Raw genomic sequence first — 22,657 nt, forward strand, 5'->3', positions numbered from 1 at the left:
AAAGTCAACCCATACTCTATGGGAGTTAGTGAATTTATAAGGTAAAATAGGTGGTTTAGGATTTACCATTCTAGGACTTAAATCCACATTAAAGGGAGGATAAGTTCTAGGGATGAAAGATAAGACCTCAAGAGTAGGAGTTCGAGATATAATGCAACAGTAAATGGTTAAAACCACTTGGGAAGCTTCTATAAACAGAAGATTCAAAATTATTTTTTATGTTTACCAAATTCCAGGGGCCATCGCACTTGTAGTGAAAGAAACATGCATTGTTCAATGCAATTCCTCTATGTACAACTTGCAACAGTGCAATTTACATGAAGGTTAAGTGCGATGGGGCCAAAAATTAGGGTTTTGAGTTGTTTAACCCAGAATTCTTGGAACTTTTAGAGAGAGGATGTTATTCGCTTTGCAGGGGATGAATGCAACGTGTCAATGGATGTTGATTGATCCGGTTTCAAGGCCATTTGATTGGATGTGACAAAATGACTTGCAATAGGCTCTTACCCAAACTTCTGTGTGTGAGGATGCATTTAGCTTCATATTACCGGACATTCCTCACAAAACAACTTATCAATTGTCCAAACTCCAGTTCGATGGTGAGGGAAGTATACACACATTAAACATTTAGATAAATTTTGGTGTAAATGTATCAAATATAAGATTATTGATATAAATGTTTTGTGTAGGTTATTCTCTTTCACATTTATGGGAAGAATCAATGACTAGTTCAAAAAATTTCTGCCACATTTTATCTTTAATTGGTTTTTGTTCTTTGAAGAATTTTTAGATGCTTTTGAAACCTATGATTAAAATAATATATATGATGAATTAAGGGTGTTACTAATTGTGGATGATTTATCTTGAGAGAGATTTGCAGATAAGTTAGTCATGTTCTTTTAAAATTTCATCTTTGTGATTTTTCCCTCATATTAGATGATTTTTCTGATGTTTGTGCCCCTTTCCTTGATATAGATTTGATTTCAGTTGGAACATTATATAAATATTGTATTACAAGTTGAGTCTTCCTTACAAATTCAGATGGATTTATCTGAAAAATTTTCAATCTCAAAGTTCCTCTGAACAAATAGAAGAGGTAAAATCAATTAAGCACAACATTATCCAAATTAATCTTTCCCTTTAACAATCTTCTACTAGTAATATAGTGGAATAAAACCTCATTTTTGTTCAAGATGCATTTGATTTTCAATCTAATCCATTCTTAGATTCAACTTTTGATGAACATATAGATAATTATTTTTTATAATATTCAAATAGAATAGGATAGAAATGTTGAATTTCCTTTTGAAAATATGGCTATAAATCTAGATCAATAAATCACATTTTATTATAAGGAAAGACTAGATGCTTGTCGTGAGGTTGTTCTTCAATCTTATGACTTGTTGAATATATGAGAGGAAAATCCTAATTATCATTTAATGTACCATGATCCATCATTTAATCATAATCAACATGATAAGGTAAGTGAAGAGGTTCCCCTTGAATTTTTTTCCTAATTTCAACTATCATGGTTCAAGATAACCTTTTCATTTCCTCATCTCCAATTCTTTTTATTCTTTATATATCAATCTATTTGCATATGTCGGTGCACATTATTCTAATCCATCTTACATGGTGCCACTACATTCTTATCCTTTTGATATGATAATTTTAGGTGATGTGACCATTGAACATGATGCTTATAAAATAAAAGATGATCCACCTTTTCAACCACTGATAAGGAAGAGATATATGTTATATAATTATTTGATTTCAATCATCTCTGATTTTACAGTTGCTCTGGTTGAATGTGAAGGTCTTACACTCCCTAATAACCCTTTGGTTCATTCTAATTTTCATCCTTCATCATTTAGTTTTGAATCATTTGATTTAATCGATGGGAAGGATCAAGCCAATATTTTCATTTCCCTAGTGAATCCTCAAAAAATACACTTGTCATATGTAGACTTTATTAATTTAAGCAATGAATTACAATTTCAATTTCATGACAGGTTAGCACAATGGCCTGAGGATTCATATTTTGCAAATTTTGTGACAATGGTAAGATCATACTTGTTGTGTTTCTAAATGAAAACCATAAAAGTAAGTATGCTTTATTTAATTTTTATCATAACATGCTCCAATTCACATTGTTGATTTGGAACTGCTTTGTTTTTACAAGATTGGAGATGCTTTGGTGGTTACACTAGATATATGATTACACTTGATATTTTAACCATTGATTAGTTTAGAGTTTAGGAGTAGATTAGTTGTGTTTTGACTTTTTCTCTTTATAGCTTCAATAATGCAATTGTGGGAGCTTGCTAGTGACAAAGCTAAGGATGAGCCACCATCATAACATTGTCAGGGAAGTGTGCTTAATTGTGATTTTTTCGCTTTTATTCTTGTTTATTATGAGTAGTTTAAAATCACTAAACAAGAGTGCTCTAGGTGAGTCATTCATTCAAAAAAAATTCTCTCATGAGAAGTTTAATTTTTGGTTCTCCTCTACTTTGAAATAAACATGACAACTACACATTAGGTTTGTTTTGCTTTTGATGGTAGCGGTGTGTAATAAAAGGCCTAATTCATCAAACACATCACATAATGTTAAAATGAAAATTTTTAAAGCCAAGGGTATATTCATAAAAGGGATATATATATATATATATATATATATATTTTCAAGATTTTATATTATCCCTATATGTTGATCCTTTTATCATTCTTGGCCTGCATTTTCACTAGTACATTGGTAGGTGATTTTTTTTTGGCCTATTTTTCATTTTGTTTTTCTTTGTCTTCCCATTTGTAGGTTTTTCTGGTCCTTCTCTCCTTTGTTTAATGGGGGTTAGAGTTTGATATTTCTCAATTTTCTTTGGCATGACCATTTGGTAAACCATTTATCCTCGTTTATCCATAAACAAAAACTTACTTTTTAGGAATACTTCCTACAAAGATGTGTTCCTTATATTGACACTCAAACCCTTGATAAGTTAAATTTCTAATTTTGTAAATTTATCATTTGACTATTCTTAATGCTTGTCTTAATCTTTCCACCATCATTTAAAGGTCATGACAAAAAAGTTTCTTTAGATGATACTTTAGGGTAGCAAGACCGACCAATGAACATTAGTCATTAAATTTTTTTCATGCCATCTCTTGCTTTCCCCGCCTATAAAGTAACGTATTAAAGGTTAATCATAATCAAAGTTTATTTTAACATATAAGGATTAATTGAGGGATAAGAGGTCTCATTACAAGCTGACATACCATGATCATGGGTATTAACAAGCGACATTACCATTATCTGGTCACCAAGCTAGGGTAATGGCTTTTAGTTGTACGATTGAAAGACAAGGGGTCTCATCATGAGCCAACTTGCTCGTCTTTTGTTAATGCTTGTGAATGACATTGTCACTAGCTAGTTACCAAGCTAGGACAATGGCCTTCAATTAATTTCTAAACTTAAGTAAATACTTTCAATGACTCTGAATCTATATCTAATAGATTGGAAACATGCATTTCATTGGGTTAAAAGGCATCAATGTCGAAGCTATAGATGTCTGCAGGCAGCACTGACCATGCATATGGTATGAAAGTTAATCTTACAATATGATTTACTTGTTCGTCTTTGAATTTCCCTAAACTCATTATTAATAAAGTTTACTTATTGGTTCATATTTTATCTGGTTTTTGAATTATGGTGGAAATGATTTTGACATGTTGCAAATTTCTAATTGTTGTTCCTACAAATAAGAGATGAGACTTTTTGGGTTATTTGAGTGCTAACATAACATAACATCTTATCACGATTCCTTAATTTCTATAGGTTTCAAAATATTAAACCAGAGATAATGGGTTCATCTAATCAGTCGCCAATGTTGGCATGTCAACCTACTACCTTCATCTTTATTAAAAAAAATAAAGGGCCCCTCCAAATGTTTACTATTCCTTCTAGTTGTTTGGATTTCATTAGAATGAGCTTAATGGAAAAGTTTTTATTGGCGGGATTATGGTCTTCAAGGTATCTGAAGAATTTTCTTTTAGTGGTTGCTTGATTTCAACGATCACCTTTTCATTCACTTATAACATCATGAATGGGCTATGACTTTATAATATGTGAATATGAAATTGTTAAGGGCCACTATTGAATCTTTAATTCTGTAGCAGTCCTCCAACATGCCTATTGCATACTGTAATGTCTTTATAAACACTATCTTTCATATGTTTTGATTAGGTTTTATGAGCCCTAATGTGGTTGATGGTTTCCCCCTCATCCTCGTTATCATACTTTGCCCTTTCTTAACTCTGGTCATGTCTTGTGGTTATCATGAGATCTCTATACGTTGTTGCTTGAACGTTAGGCCTTGGGTGCTTTCTACATTTTGGTTTAATGGTTTTTCTTAATGAATGAAACTTTGATATTTTCTTTGGTATTCTCCAAATTTCATTGCTTTTTGATGTCTTGCTTGATTATTTCCTTTTTCAATTTATTCAATGGGTTTGACTTGTCTTAATAATTTTTATTTTATTGTAAATCCATATATATATAATAACTTAGATTATTATATATATGTTATACACATATATGATATAAATTAAAATCATTAAAAAATCTATATATATAAAATATAATATATTTATATTAAAAAGATGTATATATTATTTATTAAAAACATAACATAAAATAAAATAAAATAAATAATATGTGTAATTTAAATATTGTATTTCAATTCTTTTTGGTTATATTTATTTCCAAATCCTAAGACGACCCCAAAGCCATATGTATCAAACCTGCCAAACCATTATACCAAACTTAACGTTCAACCAATCAATTGTTGTGCCGCAAGGGAGACATACGGTGCACCACACGTCGAATCGAATTAAAAATGTTTGCATATATGAAAACCTTCAAACCATTCTGCCCAAGACATGTGCGATTTTCCCAAATATGTAAATTTAAAAACAAATAATAAATAAATAGAATGGTAGTTTCCCGGTTGAAATTTTCGTGATCGAGTGCACCGTTTGGGAGATCCCTTGATTCTTCCAGAGCCAATTTTTGTAGTTCGTCTAGCCATACAAAGGTGGGAAATCAATTAGTTTTTTGTTTTTATTTTTATTTTTTAGTTAAATAAAAACCATTTTTATCTATAAATTCAATTAATATAGTTTTAAAACTATTTTACATTTTAGATTTAAATTTGTTTTGTTTCAATATCGTTTTTATTTTGGTTTTAATACAATATAATGTAATATATATTACATATTTAGTTTATTTTTAATATAGTTTGATTTTGTTTTTTATTATTTTATTTTAATTTTTTTTTAAGATTTAGATTTGTTTGAAGTTCTATTTTTTGTTTTAAATTTATGGTTTTTTATTTTATTTTAAATATTAAATTAAGCTTAAAATTTGATTTTTTCAGTTTTAAAACTATTTTCTAAATAATTTTTAGTTAATAATTGTTTCAAATTTATGCCTTTTTATTTTATTTTAAATATTAAATTAAGCTTAAAATTTGATTTTTAGTTTTAAAACTATTTTCTAAATAGTTTTTAGTTAATAAATATTTTATGATCCAGATGGTAGGTAAAAAATGGAAGATTTGTATCTTAAGAAGATAGAGGCAAATCAAATCCAAAGGAGGAAGAATTTTTTTTCCATGTTTGTAAAAGGACCACAAGATGTAAATTAAAGGGGAGAGCCTTGAAAAAAGTGCAGAGTGATTTGACTCCTCTTTACTTTCTAATTTTCCTTTATAAACTTAGTTTTTCTAGAGAAATAGGAAAAGAGGATCTATTTGTTAGTTCAATATTTGTAAGGAAGTTGGGATGAGTTTGAATTCAACTTTGTATGAATTTTACCTATAGAGGATAAAAGTCATTTTCAGATTTGCTCACCATGGTTTCTAAGTTTTATGGGAGTTTGTAACTTTGCTTTATTCTTTCTTTAAAACTTTATAAAGAAAATCTTTTCTTCTTCTTTTTTTTTTCCCTTCAGAACGAAAAAAGCACAATTGTATTATATTGAGACAATATAAAAAAACAGATAGTACATCATAAAACTTTTCAAAGCTGGATCTCTCAAAACATAAATCACAACTAGATGAGATGTTTGTCCAAAAAGGAAGCGAGACAATATAAAAAACAGATAGTACATCATAAAACTTTTTAAAGCTGGATCTCTCAAAACATAAATCACAACTAGATGAGATGTCTGTCCAAAAAGGAAACGATTTGATCTGTCATTACTTTATTGTCTGATCTATTTGTTGTGAATTGATATAACTTATGCGGGTTTAAAAGTGTTCCGTTGTGAATTGATTTAACTTATGCGGGTTTAAAAGTGTTCTGCACTGGTCATGATTTGAATCTGATTCTTATGTAGAAGCTTGAATGGTTTTAAAATAAGATTATTCATATATTTTTATCATTCACTTACATGCATATGAGCTAAACCAATTTAGATCATTTTACTCCTGCAGGATAAGTGTTTCATTTTTGTTTGCTTGTGATTCAATAGTTGTTCGTTTATGGTTATTTGATTATGCTTAGATTAGTTTTAGTTTAGCTTCTTTTGTATTTAGAGTTTAATCTTCTTAGAGATTCACGTGAACAACAAATAAAGCCTCTTTTTTAGGGGTGAAATTATTAATTTTCATTAATGCTAGTTACATTGATTTATGTTCATCATTATCCTTTGGTATATATGTACAATTGTATAGATCAAATAGTAGTTGCATTCTCATTGTATATATGTCATTGTGTGCATTTAGGATAATTGTAGGATTCCCTTATCTTTTCCTTTTGTGAGAGGAAGAGGCATAAGGCTAACGAAGCCTTGAAACTAACGAAACCTTGAAACTCATTGAGAACGACCATCCCAAATAGTTGGGGTTGTGTGAAGGCCTTGGTCTGGGTCGTTTCTCCTTTGTTGACATAGGCGTGTCAATGCTTGCGTCAACAAGGAACAATTAGAGAGCTCATGAATCTGGAAGTTCAAATTTGGATAAAGATCAGCCCCAAGTCGTTTCTCCTTTGTTGACATAGGCGTGTCAATGCTTGCGTCAACAAGGAACAATTAGAGAGCTCATGAATCTGGAAGTTCAAATTTGGATAAAGATCAGCCCCAAATGGAGTCAGTGTTGGAACTGATAATTATTCCAGCAAAATCTTTGGGTGGAAAAGTACAAAAAAAGAAAGGAAAAAGGGAATTTCCATGATTATTGTAAATCATAATTCCCTCTTGTTTTTTGTCGTTTATTTTTTATATTTTGATCACAATACGCTGAGATGTCTATGTTTATGCAGCTTGGTAAAGGCTTATTTTTAGAGTGCTTAAAGCACATACAAAATGTAATTTTCATACTTTTAATATAAGTTATTATTTTTTCCTTGGAAAAAATGATATTTCAAAACTTTATATTTAAATTTAATTAATAATTATATAATTGAAATAAGAATATTTGTGAAATAAGAATGTTTGTGAAATCTATATAAAATACAAATAATAACTATATAAATAATCCATTGTATCATATAAATTAAAATAATGATAATATTTATTCATTACTATGATATTTCAAAATTTCATACTTAAATTTAATTAATAAAAATATAAAAACTTAATACTTTTATGTATATATGGCAAATTAAACATTAAATTATAAAAATTATAAAATATGTGAAAGAAAAATGCAAAATAAATATGTATATTACTATATATCTCTTCAGGTTTTATGAGATGTAAAATTTATATATAATATAAATAATATTATTAAAAACTTGTATATATCTATTTTAACTTCGAATTTACTAAAAACAAACAAATCAAAACCCTTAAATTATTTTCTAAAATATAATAAATTTAAAATAAACTATACTAATAAATAAACAAAACTAAAATAATATTTAAAAATTTTACACTTCCATATTAAAAACATTTCAATTTTTACCCTTTCAAATATACTAACCATTTATCAACTAACAAACTTCTCACTTATAATTTCTGATTAATAATTCATCAAATAAATAAATAAAAACTCACAACTACACACTACGTGTATTAGTGTAATACACATATTTCAAAATTGCCCCCCACACAAATTGACAGATTTCCTATTGAAAGATACATACAAGATATTTCATGATATTTCAAAGTTGCTCCGCTCACATTCAAAAATATGAAATTTCTGGAATCTTAACCTCAACCAAGGTTACGTGGCCGTTCTGAAATGTCAATGATGATGAAGAACAATGTCATTTCCCGAACATAAAAATTGTCACTTCGTAAAGATTTGAGATCTGATGGATATTGTTGAACTCGAACTTTAAAATCGATGTTATTAAAGCAATTATAAGGTATATCTATCTTCTTTTTAATTTTATTATGGATGGAAAATGATTTATATTTATTAATAATTTAATTTTCAATAGAATATTTAGATTTTAAATTTTAAATTTATATTAATATAAATTTATAATAATTATATATATATATATAAAAAGAGTAAGTGTAGTCTATAAAAATCTATAATTTAGTTTGTAAAATAATGGAAATTTAGATAAGATTATGACAAAATTTGGCATAAATTTTTTAATGTTTGGGTTACAATTGTTAAACTTCAAGATTTTGGGTGACCTAGGGGTTCTTATGGCATTGAATCCATTTCCACCATCAAAAAAATGATTCAAACACTCTAGCATTCTAATTTTTTGAATTTTTTTACCAGATTCCAGTAAGATAATTGTCGTCCGAACGAATTTGTAGCATCGATAAACTACACTTCTATATATATATATATATATATATATATATATATATATATATAATTAATTAATTTTGAATAAAACTATTTGTGACTATTTAATAACTTTTCTAAAAATTATACCCTCAAAATGTCATCTTTTCTATATTTCCCATTTTCCAAATTTTATATTACCAATACAAAGATTATTCACATAAAAATGCAACATCATTCAAATCAAATAAGCCAAAAGACTTAAAATAAACATGTATATGCAAGAGAAGTGATACATTTTTTTCCCATAAAATCATGCTCCTCTCTTACCCATATTTACAACATTTTATGTTAATATAAATTTTTTATTTTAATAATATTGTTAAACACACACGGGCAGCAAGAGAAAATATGAAAGATAAAACATGCAATACAATTTTTATTAACAACTGATATACATTTATAGTACATTGTTGTGACCATTGGGTTTCACATCCCAAGGTCTCTTGGACTACTTAGTCTATTCAGCTTCCACACTAACCCATTTAGGATTAGGTGTCCAACATTCCCCCCCTTAATCCGAAGGGTTATGTATGAGTCCAAGAAGAGAGCTGAAATACAAAATGTGCAAATATGCATGGCAGCACTAGGCTGAATGTGCTCTATGAAATGTTGGTATAAAGGGTGGTGGTTTAAGGATGACCACCAACACTAACGCTTAGTGCAGTTCTCGGAACTCTTCCAAAACTGGCAAGAAGATGAAGTCTTCTGCTAGAGGAAGTGATCTTATTGTTTTAAAGAGGGAAACCTTCAACCATGAAAGGGAGGTCTCACCCCGCATAAAAGGTAAAACTTCAACCTAAAAAGGGAAGTCTCAACCTGTGATGGTTTAAGGATGACCAACAGCTCTGGAATGCTTAATGCAATTCCTGGAACTCTTCCAAAACTGGCAAGAAGCTAGAGTCTTCTGCTAGAGGAAGTGTTCTCAATTGTGTTCCTGGAATGCTTCCGAAACTGGCAAGAAGCTGAAGTCTTTTGCTAGAGGAAGTGTCCTAGATTGCCAACTGAAGGCATGTTCAGGCATCTTTGTCTCTGGCTACAATTCTGAAACTGGTGTGGCAGGTTGTGGCTCAGGCTCGCTTGATGTGACTTTGAAGCTTGTAGATGACCATCATTTCCCCCCCTGTCAGATACAAGGTGAGATGATGGAGGAAACTCAACTAAAAGACTGTTCAATATTCTGGAACAAGTTCTAACATGTGTTTGGAATATCTTCTTGGTTGTTGATGCCCATTGCCAAGAAGCGATCCATCCAAGATGAATCTTTGTTCTTGCAGGACGTTTGTTTTTGAAGCATCTGTGTGAAGAATGACTGGTTTTATGACAGTGCTTACATGGATGAAGATCAAAACAGTGATCTTTCAAATGGCCAACTTGGTCACAGTGTTGGCATTTCACGATCTGTTGTTGTTGTTGTTGCTGTGGAAGAGGGGCAGAATTTGCAACAGCTGGAGGTGAACTGTCATGAGGAGCAGGTGAACTGTCATGAATGAATCCAGCGCTCTGAAACTGAATGGGCTTGGCATAGTCTGGAATATGAAAGGACAAGTCCTTGTCATATCTAAGACCAGTTCGGTGCTTGTTGTGGAAAAGTTGTTCCCAAGGTTTGATGATGGGCTTAGGAAGTGCAGACTGAGTTTCTGCATCTGCATGTACAATTGCTGCTTTATTGGGTACTGGATCTGAATGAACTTGAACAATATTGACTTGCTATTTATGGGAGTCTGCTTCATTGTTCTGAACAGAAACAGGTTCAGAATGACTCCTTCGTTTTAATTCTTCTTGTTGTAGCTGTGTTTCAAGCTGCAAAAAATCAATTTTCTCTTGTGCATATTGTAGACATGTCTGAATTTCTGAGAGAGAGCCTTTGCTGAATTGGAATGTTTCATGATTAGAGGAATATATCAGAGTTTTTAAGAACTCTAATATTTCAGTAATTCGAGGCATATTCTTCATTGTCAAAATTACACCCCTTTAAACACTGATTACAACTATGACCCAATGTGTAAAAGTAACACCCACTAACAGTACAAAGACACAGAAAAATCCTTTGTAAATGTGCAGCAAATGAATCAAGGAACAGAAACTATAATGAGTTTTAAATACAGTTCCACAACTGGGGCAGCAGCAACTGCAAACTTGCTTGGATCCTTCAAATACTCCTTCAGAAATGATGGCTATCAGAACACCATGTCATGGGCATTTAATATCAACGCATACCCATCACAAGTCATAAAGCTGCACTAACTATATTCCACCCTTAAATATATCTACCGTGGGAGATCCATTATATAAAAATGCTGGAGTCTCTTCTGCTATAGAAAACAAGGGTTCCCATATACAGGAAGATGGCTGTAGCAGCATGGTAGAAGGTCAAGTGAGGTTACCTTCTGTAGAACGTGCTTGTGATGTTGCAGGTGTTGGTGAAGTGGTAGCAACATTGGCAACTGAGAAGAGAAGCCAGCTGCCTCAAGCTGGATCTTCAGAGAGTCTTCTTGCCCAATTAAGAGATGTACAAAAGAGGCTCCTTGAGTTTATTAGAAAGAGGGTATCACTTCTAGAAAAAGCACTGAATGCTGAATACCATAAGGAGTCAATAATTGCAGAGCAGAAGGAATTTGAGTCTATCAATGAAGAACCTGAGCAAGAGGCTAGAGATGCACATGTACCAAGCCCTGTAAATCAACCACTGGCAGAAATTGGTAGCACTGCTTTTTCTGCTCTATCAGCTCTAGGTTGATATTTATGCGTTTCTGCTGAAAGTTGACCCAAAGTTTTGATTCCAGATCCAGAAGAGGTGTCAACACATGCTTTTGATAATGATTCAAATCGCCTGGAATTAGCTAGACTTTACAACGAGATGTGTAAGGTGATTAATGAAAATGAGCAAGAATCATTTCAAACATATACAGGAAATAAGTCAGCTGGGCTTCGTTTGAGGAGAAATCTTCGCCCCCTTGACAGCTTGTGCGAAGGAGTTTGGAAAATTCTCAAAGTCCAGTATAATTCCACAAAGTTCCGAATCCAACAGTTCTCAAAAACGAACAATAATACCCTAATCAACAATCCGAGTTTATCCTATAACTGCTTCAAAGACTTGCAAGAACCTTTCCGAAATCTGTCCCGAGAGAATGCTTCTGCCTGCGATTTGCTTCAGATACTCATCCCAATTTTTTTTTACCTCAGTCCAGTGAAAATCCCAATCTGTACAGGCCTAAACCAATCTTCCAAATTTCACTACAGGAGCTTCTCACAGATTTCGAGACTTAGGAACCCTTCCGCACTTATCTCAGTGTGTACTGGGTGACTGCGGGTGTGATACAGGTTGTGGCCGGACTTCCAAAAAGCCTCAGGAAATGATGCCAGCCTCAGAGTTACCTCGGCCTACAACATATCAATTTATCACTTGGAGAATCTGTGTATATTCAGCTTCAGGACTCCGATCATCAGCACACATAGGCAGCATCAGTTTAATACAACACCAACAACAACAGAAGGAAGAAGAAAGGAAGTATAATCTAGGTTATCATGGCTCCCCTCGTACCGAGATCAGGCGATGCAGTCTTTGCAAATGTCGGACGCGTGAATGCGGAGCTCTTCACTCTCACCTATGGAGCCATTGTGCGCCAGCTACTAACTGATTTTGAAGAGGTTGAAGAAGTTAATAAGCAGCTTGATCAAATGGGTTATAACATTGGCATTCGGCTTATAGATGAATTTCTAGCGAAATCAAATATTACGAGATGTGTTGATTTTAAAGAGACAGCAGAAGCTATTGCAAAGGTAGGCTTCAAAATGTTCCTGGGGGTGACAGCAAGCGTAGCTAACTGGGATGCAGATGGAACTGAATGCAGTCTTATCCTTGAGGATAATCCTCTTGTAGACTTTGTTGAGTTACCCAAGACTTGTCAAGGCCTTTATTATTGTAATGTATTATATGCCACAGCGTTCAAAACGCATATATATGAACATATTAGCCACAAACTTGCCAATACATGCAGGCTTTATGAACGTATTAGCCACAAACTTCAAACAAAAACCTCATACATCACCATGCAGGAGTTTCAACTCATTCTTTCAACATGTTCTCAACAATGACCAACGCGAAGATAACGACCAGGACGTTCCATATGCTTTGTTGTACAATGAGGAACTTCTTGATTCTTTCCGAGGAATCGACACCATAAACAACCCCATTAGCACTAGCTGCTTCGATATCATTAGTTTGCCTCACAAACTGACCTCTAATCCGAGTAGGGACTGTTTCCTTTTTCTTTGTTTGAATTTATTTACAAATTGCATGGGACAGAGACCAGCGCTTATTCATGGAGAAAGAGAATCGACAATGCTGAGGAAATGTCAGGATTGACAGAGTTGGTAGGGAATTGCAGGGTAGAAAACCTAACGCATAACTAGCAAATATTAACAATAGATATCAAAAGATAAGCATTCGATTCCTTTCTACCTAACACAATTGGCGCAGTAGAATGTCATGTCAGGGCATAATATCTCAGGGAAAAATCGTTGCATACGAGGCTAAGGAATGATAGTTCTGACAAGCAGGAAGCCGCAGGAAGGCAAAGTGCTCAGGAGCGTCAGGTATGCATAGAACGTTACAGGTAATGAAGACCAGGCCAGCGCTATTCAGGGCGACTCAGACCAGCTGCGCAGGAAATAATAACATGGCATTTTTATTTTTTTTTCTACCTAAGGCATAAACTGTGAGGAAGAAAACTACACAGGCCACACATCATAAAACTCATTAAAACATAGAAGCGTTGGTTTACACAGGCCACAAAAACAAGTGCCTTACACAATATTGAGAAGGTTATGAATGAACCCAGCTCTGATACCATGTTAAACACACATGGGCAGCAAGAGAAAATATGAAAGATAAAACATGCAATACAATTTTTATTAACAACTGATATACATTTATAGTACATTGTTGTGACCGTTGGGTTTCACATCCCAAGGTCTCTTGGACTACTTAGTCTATTCAGCTTCCACACTAACCCATTTAGGATTAGGTGTCCAACAATTATAAAGTTTATTGTTGAGATTTTCGGTTTTGATAAAATAGGCAAAAATCTCAGTAGGTGACAACAATAAGATTGAGTTGCTATATTAGCTCTATTTTGTTGGGAGAGAGTTAATGCAGCTGATATCTGTTGTAAGAGGATTTATGAGGCAGTTAGATTCTCTTAGCTATAAAACAGGTGTCCATACGGATTGGGAGGGTGTGTGAGCGTTTGAGAGGATATTGATTCTCTTGTAATTTCATGTTTTGATAATAAAGATTGCTGATGCCTATGTTTGGTCGACGTAGCCCAGAATGGTTGGGTGAACCACGTTAAACTCCTATGTTTTTTGTGATGTGTTTATATGCTGTTGCTTGTCTTTTATTTAGCTGCGCACTGATTACTCCAACAAGTGGTATCAGAGCAAGGTGGAGGAACGCGTAGCGGAGGACTGACGGGCCCAAATCTGCCTGTGCGTTGGAACTGTTGCCTGTTTCCTATGCCGAGGTTGAAGCACTGAATGTACCTGTGTATGCGGTGGACCTGTGTGGTGGTGGTCTAGTATCACGTCGTTTTGAATGTTGAACACATTAATACGGTGGATTAAACATTGTTGCGGTGGATTAACCTTTGCTGCGGTGGATTAAACATTGTTGCGGTGGATTAAACTTTGCTGCATTGATAATTGGCGTGTTGTGTCGATTGCTGGTGCGTGTTGATTGCCAGAACACACAGGAAAATTGATGATGGGCGCGGAGTGTTTGGTTCAGTAATGGCATATTATCTATAAAGAATAATCGATTATGTAAAAGAACGAGTGTTTACGTGGACCTGCGCATGACAAATCGAATTCTCTTGAAGCGGCAGCTATATAGTTTGCGAATGAAGGAAGGTACTTCCATTACTGATCATTTTAATGTTTTTAATACTCTAATGGTGCAATTAGAAAGCATAGAAGTAAAATTTGAATCCAAGGATAAAGCCATAACTTTATTGTGCTCGTTGCTCGAGTCGTGGGATCATTTTGTTACTTCTATAAGTCTTAGTTCATCCGAAACCATTGAATTTGATGATGTCGTCGGAGCTTTGTTGTCCGAGGAGACCAGGAAGCGGTCGAATGCTGACACCTCTACATCAGAGGCAATGATGGCTAGAGGTCGTTCTAGAGAAAGACGCTCTGGTAAGCACAACGATTCGCGTTCAAAGTCAAAAGGAAAGAAGAGTAAAGTAAAGTGCTGGTTCTGCGGCAAATCGGGGCATTTGAAGAAGGATTGCTGGAAGCGACAACAAACTTCTAAAGAAGCTTCATCGACAGAGAAGAAGGAAGCAAATACGACCGATACAGGTTCGACATCTGGTTCAGGTATGAGTGACGAAGTCTTATCAGTTAATTTTTCAAATCATGATCAACATTGGTTGTTAGATTCCGGTGCATCAAACCACATGTGTATTCATAGAGAATGGTTTAAGACGTATAGATCAGTTAATGATGGAGTCGTGTACATGGGTAATGATGTCACATCTAATATTGTGGGAATAGGGAGTATACAGCTGCAAATGTTTGATGGGACAACAAAAATGTTAACTGATGTAAGACATGTACCAGATTTAAGAAAAATTCTCATTTCACTGGGAGCACTTGACACAAATGGATATAAAACTGTAATTCAAGGTGGAGTAATGAAAATTTACAAAGGTATTTTACTAGTAATGAAAGCTAAGAAGGTAGGAAATCTGTTTCAGTTAGAAGGAAGAATAGGGTCAGTTCATGTGTCTATGGTGTCTGAACATGACAGTAGTTCCATTCGCCTATGGCATCAAAGGTTGGGCCATATGAGCGAAAGAGGGTTAAAGATTTTGGTTGATCGCAAGTTACTTCCTAATCTAAGGTCTGGAAAGTTAGATTTCTGTAAACATTGTCTGTTTGGCAAACAAAGTAAACAAAAGTTTAAAACAGGCAAACATACTAGTAAAGGAATACTTGATTATATCCATTCAGATGTTTGGGGTCCAGCACCTATAACCTCGTATGGTGGCTCGGCATATTTTGTATCGTTTATTGATGACTTTTCTAGGAAAGTGTGGATCTACATGTTGAAAAGGAAGTATGATGTTTTTACAGTTTTCAAGCAGTTTAGAGCATTGGTAGAAAACCTCACTGGTAGAACTATAAAATGTTTAAGAACTGACAATGGTGGTGAGTTTACCTCCAAGGAGTTTGACAACTATTGCAAGGATGCAGGGATCGAGAGACATAAGACTACTGTTTATACTCCTCAGCAAAATGGAGTTGCTGAACGCATGAATAAGACTCTTTTGGAGAAAGCACGGAGTATGTTGAGTAACGCTGGTTTGCAGAAGGAGTTGTGGACAGAAGCGGTGGCTACAGCTTGTTATGTGATAAATTAGTCACCATCGACAGTGATAGGTTGCAAGATTCCTCAAGAGGTATGGAAAGGTCACCCTTGTGATTATTCTAAACTCAGAGTGTTTGGTTGTGATGCATATGCTCTAGTACCTAAACATCAGTGAACTAAATTATCCGAAATCAAAAAGGTATATCTTTCTTGGGTATGGTGATGGAACAAAGGGATTTAGATTGTGGGATCCTACTACCCGCAAAATCATCATCAACAGAGATGTAAAGTTTGATGAATCCTCTCTTGTACAGTTAGATGTAGATAATAAATTGAAACAAGATGATGTATCTGATTTTCAGCACATTCAATTTGACAGCACTTATAATGACAGTCATGATGACCATAGTTCAGATTCTAGTCATGAACAGGTTTCAGAATCAGATTATGAACAGGGTTCAGATGTAGGTCATGAACAGGTCTCAGATGGTGATCATGAAGAAGTTCCTACAGATGGTAGTCAGCCAATTGTGGACGCACCAGAAACATCCTTAAGGAGATCTACAAGAATCAAATGCCCTCCAAAAAGGTATGATGATTATGTTACTTCAGTTGCATTTACAGCTAATGACGATGAACCTTTGTGTTATCAGGAAGCTGTAGAAGGTTCAAAGAGTGACAAATGGAAAGCAGCCATGAAGGAAGAAATGATGGCCTTAGGTAAGAATGGCACATGGGATCTGGTTGAACTTCCCAAAGGCAGGAAAACTGTGGGATGTAAATGGGTTTTCAAGGTGAAACGGGGTGTGAATGATACGGAGGACAGATACAAAGCGAGGCTGGTTGCAAAAGGGTTTTCTCAGAAAGCAGGCATTGACTTTCATGAGATATTTTCACCAGTTGTTAAAATAGTTTCAATTAGAATTGTGTTAGCGTTAGTTGCTTTGCTTGATTTAGAATTACAGCAACTAGATGTTAAGACTGCATTTTTACATGGAGATTTAGATGAGGAAATTTATATGGAACAACCGGAAGGGTTTGTTCAGCATCACAATAAGAAATTTGTCTGCAGGCTCAAGAAATCATTGTATGGTCTGAAGCAGTCGCCTCGACAGTGGTACAAGAAATTTGATTCTTTCATGTTGAGTCAAAAATATATAAGAAGTGAATATGATCATTGTGTTTACTTTAAGCAGTTAAGTAATGGCATGTTCATTATCTTAGTGTTGTATGTTGACGATATGCTTTTAGCAAGCAAAAGCATTGAAGAAATCAACAGGTTAAAGACTCAGATGGCAAGGACATTTGATATGAAAGATCTAGGAGCAGCAAGACAGATTTTGGGCATGGAGATTTTCAGAGACAGGAGCAATGGTAAGCTGTGGCTATCACAACAGAAGTATGTTGAGAAAATACTTGTGAGGTTTGGTATGAACAATGTGAAGCCTGTGTCGGTCCCTTTACCTTCCCATTTTAAGCTTTCTTCCAGTTTATGTCCTAATACAGATGAAGAAAAGGATTATATGTCTCGTATTCCATATGCCAATGTAGTAGGATGTTTGATGTATGCGATGGTTTGTAATCGACCAGATATTTCACATGCAGTTGGGGTTGTCAGCAGGTATATGGAAAATCCAGGTAAAGAACACTGGTCAGCAGTGAAATGGGTGCTTCGGTATTTGAGAGGCACAAGTAGTTATTGTATCACTTACAATAAGAGTAGTGAATTTGTTTGTGGCTATGTTGATTCCGATTTTGCAGATGATTTGGATAAGAGAAGGTCAACTTCAGGGTATGTCTTTACTCTTGCAGGTGGAGCTATTAGTTGGATGTCAAATCTACAAAACATTGTTGCTTTATCCACTACTGAAGCAGAATACATCGTTGCTTCGCATGCTTGCAAAGAAGCGGTTTGGCTGAAAGGTTTGCTTGGTGAGTTTGGTAGGTTACAGGACAACATCAAGTTACTTTGTGATAGTCAAAGTGCAATACATTTGGCTAAGAATCCAGCCTATCATAGTAAATCAAAGCATATTCCAATAAAGTACCATTTTGTAAGACAGGTTATCACTAAAAGGGGAGTCTCTCTTGAAAAGGTGCATACAAAGGAAAATTGTGCAGACATGTTCACGAAACCAGTTTTGTTAGAGAAGCTGTGTTGGTGTTTGGCTTCTCTTGGCTTGCAGAAAAAATAAGTAATAAAGAAACAGGGCATCAGGCTAATTGTTGTCAAGGTGGAGATTGTTGAGATTTTCGGTTTTAATAAAATAGGCAAAAATCTCAGTAGGTGACAACAATAAGATTGAGTTGCTATATTAGCTCTATTTTGTTGGGAGAGAGTTAATGCAGCCTATATTTGTTGTAAGAGGATTTATGAGGCAGTTAGATTCTCTTAGCTATAAAACAGGTGTCCATACGGATTGGGATGGTGTGTGAGCGTTTGAGAGGAAATTGATTCTCTTGTAATCTCCTGTTTTGATAATAAAGATTGTCGATGCCTATGTTTGGTGGACGTAGCCCAGAATGGTTGGGTGAACCACGTTAAACTCTTGTGTTTTTTGTGATGTGTTTATATGTTGTTGCTTGTCTTTTATTTAGCTGCGCACTGATTGCTCCAACATTTATATATATATATATATATATATATATATATATATATATATATATATATATCATCACTTCAAAATACCTTAATGGGGTGGATAATCCAAGGTTCTAGAGAGTTGTGTCTGGCTTCCTCCATGCATGTGAAAAGAAGGTTGGTTGCGTGGCAGGACATGTAGCAGCAAGCTCGTGTGAAATCACCCACTAGCGCTCGGGAGAATTTATGCAAAGAAAGGTGGGAGTGGGGTTTCATACGACAAACGATGGGTTTCATAACGCTATTATAGCTATGGAAGTTCTAGGTAAGTGATCCAGACTAATGCCTTAAGCCGACCTCCCATCTTGCTGATGGTTATTGGGGATTTGAAGGGGTGACATGCTCTAATTTGGAATGTGACAGGGGTGGCACGAGCTTGCAGAAGCGAGCCCAATGCAATTCGGTCTTCTATTTATTTTTGTACTCCATGTGGCGCCCTCCAGACTAGTTGAGCATCTTAAGCCCAACTTGTTGTTGGCTTTCTCTTGGTAATTTTTATGAGTTTTGGTTTATCACAATGCTTATTCTCTGGGGTGTCGCTGAAATTGGGCGGAGTGTGAATGGGGAATTGGGTAGGATTCTCTCCCAATTGACTCTCGTTTCCTTGGCTCTGTGTTAACCTATGACTCTATGACCCACTTGTGTAGTGGTGTGTTGTCTTTAGATGGTATATGCTTGCGTGCATTAGAGTCTCATCTTGTGGTGTTGGGCTCCTTAGGAGCTGAACCAATTGTGGGTGGCCATAATTTGAGCTGCAAGGGGTTTGGATATGGAGAGCATTGTGCTCAATGGTGAATTTGATACACTTGTGGCCGAGTCTAGGGTGGGTGTTGGACCCATTAGCGGATTATGTGAAGGGTGGGCATAACTGAGCGGATGCCAAGGAAGCTCAGGCAGTCTAGGGGAGGTATGAGTTTGAGGCAAGAAGAGGATGTGCATCACGCCAAGGAGTGAATTGGGAGGAAACATGGGTGCAACAACTGGAGCACCTACCTTTGAATTTTCTGGATATGGCTTCGCGTCACAAATCCATTCTGGGTACCAACAACAATGGAACCACTTGGAACCTAGACCTCAACATTTTTATCAGAAAAAGGAGTCTGATGGGCTGATAATGTTTGCAAGGGGACGGACTCCAAGCCCTTGTCGATGTTGCCGGTTAGCCCAAAGGAATGGAGGAAACTATTCTCGTGCAACCCCAACACCACTTAGGTAGTCAATGAAAATGCAGATGGAGACCTATGGGAAAAATCGTCATGAGGAACATGACGTAGTTATGGCATCCTTGTCCCAAATTCATTATTTCCATTGTCACTAACGGAAGTAAGTGGTGGTGTTATGGCGCAGGCATATGCACATTCTAGACAAATTGGAGCAACTTGAGGCATGGCTGGCTCACCTAGAGCAACACGACAACTGCCCTTTTCACCCTCCCCCTTCACGAGGGATGGGGCCAAAAAACCCAACTTCTGCCAACTCTAACGGTTGAGTATGTCTTTTGGTGTTTTGTTTATTCTGTCAGTCTTTTGGCATTTTTTGCCTCTTCGGTTATGGTTGGCTAGCTTGTGTCTTTTTTGGACTATTTGTCATGGTCTAGTAGCAATGGTCAACAAACCTAGTCGGGGTGAGACCAATAGGATCCTAAGGAATAGCCATGTAAATATTTACATTTGTAGTTAATAGAATGTTCTGACTTTTAAAAAAAATACATATCACTTCGAAAACACATATTAAAATTAAAATTTAAATAAATAATAAATGTATAAATTTTTATATATAAATGAGGATGGCGTTGGTTGTTGAAATTGTCCTATTTTTACCCCAAATTACCTTACCCTAGCCACTATTTACAACTTGGATAAGGCCTCTCTACATGCATTTTTGGTTTCTCTTAATGACTTTTTGGGAAAATGGATATGTATGCTTATCTTAATTAAAAGGTTAAATAGGTTTATGTTTTTTCCATGTAACTTATCATTTACATTACCTTATGGCTTGGCAATGTATGATCACTAATTTGAAGTCAAAAGTGGTTGTGGTACAGGATCCTGATATTCCTGCACTTACTTCGGTTCCTACACCAGATATGGATGGCCGATTGATTCGAGAAGATTAACTTAGATTCCATCGTAGCTGTTAGAGGAAATAGTACGCACATACTTCAGAATACTTGTTCTCATTTTCCTATATAGGGTTTGGAGCGTCCAAGGGTTCCTAAAGATAGGGATTGGGTACCAACAACTGCATTGGTTTTGTTATTTGCTCGACACGGCTGAGAACCAATGTAAGCTATATAAAGGTCATTACTACCCATTGGGCCAATTATGTTCCATATATCATGGAATCCATGAAGGAACCTCACTCTGTTACCTAAAACATGATAAGTACAAATTCTATTTTCATACCATTCACGCAGTCATCATATTTTTAAAGATTAATCACTTATCTTACTACTATTATGGTTTTCAACTAATAACCTTTCAGACCAATTAGCATCCTCATACATTTATTTCAATTTCTCAACTTCCTCATATTCATAGACGATATAATACACACACACACACACACACACATATCAACCACACATAGTTTTAGCTTAGGAAATTTCCTTCTTATGCTATATTCATAATTGTCATGTCACAATCCATTTTTTCATGTGCACCCAACCAAGTCCACATAACTAGTCCATTATCTTCTTTTGCCCTCTATTGCCAATTATCTTATGCACGAGGTTTACTCAAGGTCTTGACTTCTAGGTGGGTTTTATTTATATTTTCTCCATGATGTCCTTTTCTTTCATTTCCCACACCCAACAAACCAACCAATACCAAACCACAAGAGGCAAGAAGAAAGAATGAAAATAGTGAAAAGACCATAATAGCAATACATGACAACAACACAAGGTAGCATGGCCATGCTCAAAGTCAACAAACAAACAAAAACAAGAAACTTGTAGCCAATAATAACAACATAAACATGAAAAACACTCCATCTACACCTCATCCATTAGTCTAGAACAACTCAATATTTTGAGTTATGGTGTTAAATGTGTTCATCAAAAATACATGCAAAAAGATTAGTTTGTGTCCTTTACAAGGTTTATGGCAACCTCAAAATTACAACATCCTTATAAATAGTTCAAGAAGGAACATTTAAGTATTTTAGAGAGCTTGAGGGGATGATCCCTCATCTCTTTCTCTATCTCAGATCATTGCTTCATGTGCCTAGAATTCACATGGACTATTCTTCCTCTTTCGTTATCTATTAGGGCAGTGTTTCTTCAAATGTGCCTCTCCACAGTCCCAACATGATTTCTTTTCTCTCTAGCCTTATAATGTTCCTTTCTTTCCTTCCCATCATGAAATTCCTATATATCTCCAGAGGTTGATGCTTGTTGCAACAACTCTTGCATGTATGATAGATGTTTTAACAACATTGTGTTAAGCCTTGATTGTTCTTTTTGCTTTCTAATGAGCATTTTATTCTTTGCCTTGCAACTCTTCAACTCTGCTTTCTAATGAGCGTTTTATTCTTTGACTTGCAACTCTTCAAATCTGCTTTCAAGCTCTTGAAGATCTTTGCTCTACCATGGGAAATTTCCCTTTCTTTCTCATGATAGACTTTGTCCATGCTATGTTGTACCATACTATTTCCATCCCTTTATTTCTTGTCACAATTGGGTCTTCTTATATGTTGTTACAAACACCCAATTGTTAGTTATATCAGCATAAACAAATTGATTTATTACCTTGCCATGCCAACATTATACATGCTAACATGATATATGTTGATTTGCTGCTATTCACACATCTAGGAATCATGCCAACCACA

The 22,657-nt window shown here is 35.0% G+C and overlaps 2 protein-coding genes across 2 annotated transcripts; both read left to right on the forward strand.

Annotated features, from left to right (window-relative positions):
- The first annotated feature begins 11,067 nt into the window (after nt 1-11,067).
- On the forward strand, nt 11,068-12,324 carry LOC149244725 (CHD3-type chromatin-remodeling factor PICKLE-like). The gene is made up of 3 exons (XM_089371625.1): nt 11,068-11,542; nt 11,594-11,807; nt 12,132-12,324. Exons 1-3 carry the CDS (start codon nt 11,170-11,172, stop codon nt 12,322-12,324), a joined length of 780 nt encoding a protein of 259 aa, XP_089227751.1. The 5' UTR covers nt 11,068-11,169.
- Nucleotides 12,310-20,942, forward strand: LOC149244726 (uncharacterized). Its single transcript, XM_089371626.1, has 4 exons — nt 12,310-12,819; nt 13,117-13,180; nt 13,322-13,406; nt 20,871-20,942. The coding sequence occupies exons 1-4, from the start codon at nt 12,336-12,338 to the stop codon at nt 20,940-20,942; spliced, it is 705 nt and encodes a 234-aa protein (XP_089227752.1). The 5' UTR covers nt 12,310-12,335.
- The last annotated feature ends 1,715 nt before the right edge of the window (nt 20,943-22,657 follow it).

Source organism: Pinus tabuliformis, chromosome 8, assembly GCF_031772625.1.
Source record: "Pinus tabuliformis cultivar Carrire ecotype Pingquan chromosome 8, CPIR1, whole genome shotgun sequence".
NCBI lineage: Eukaryota > Viridiplantae > Streptophyta > Pinopsida > Pinales > Pinaceae > Pinus > Pinus tabuliformis.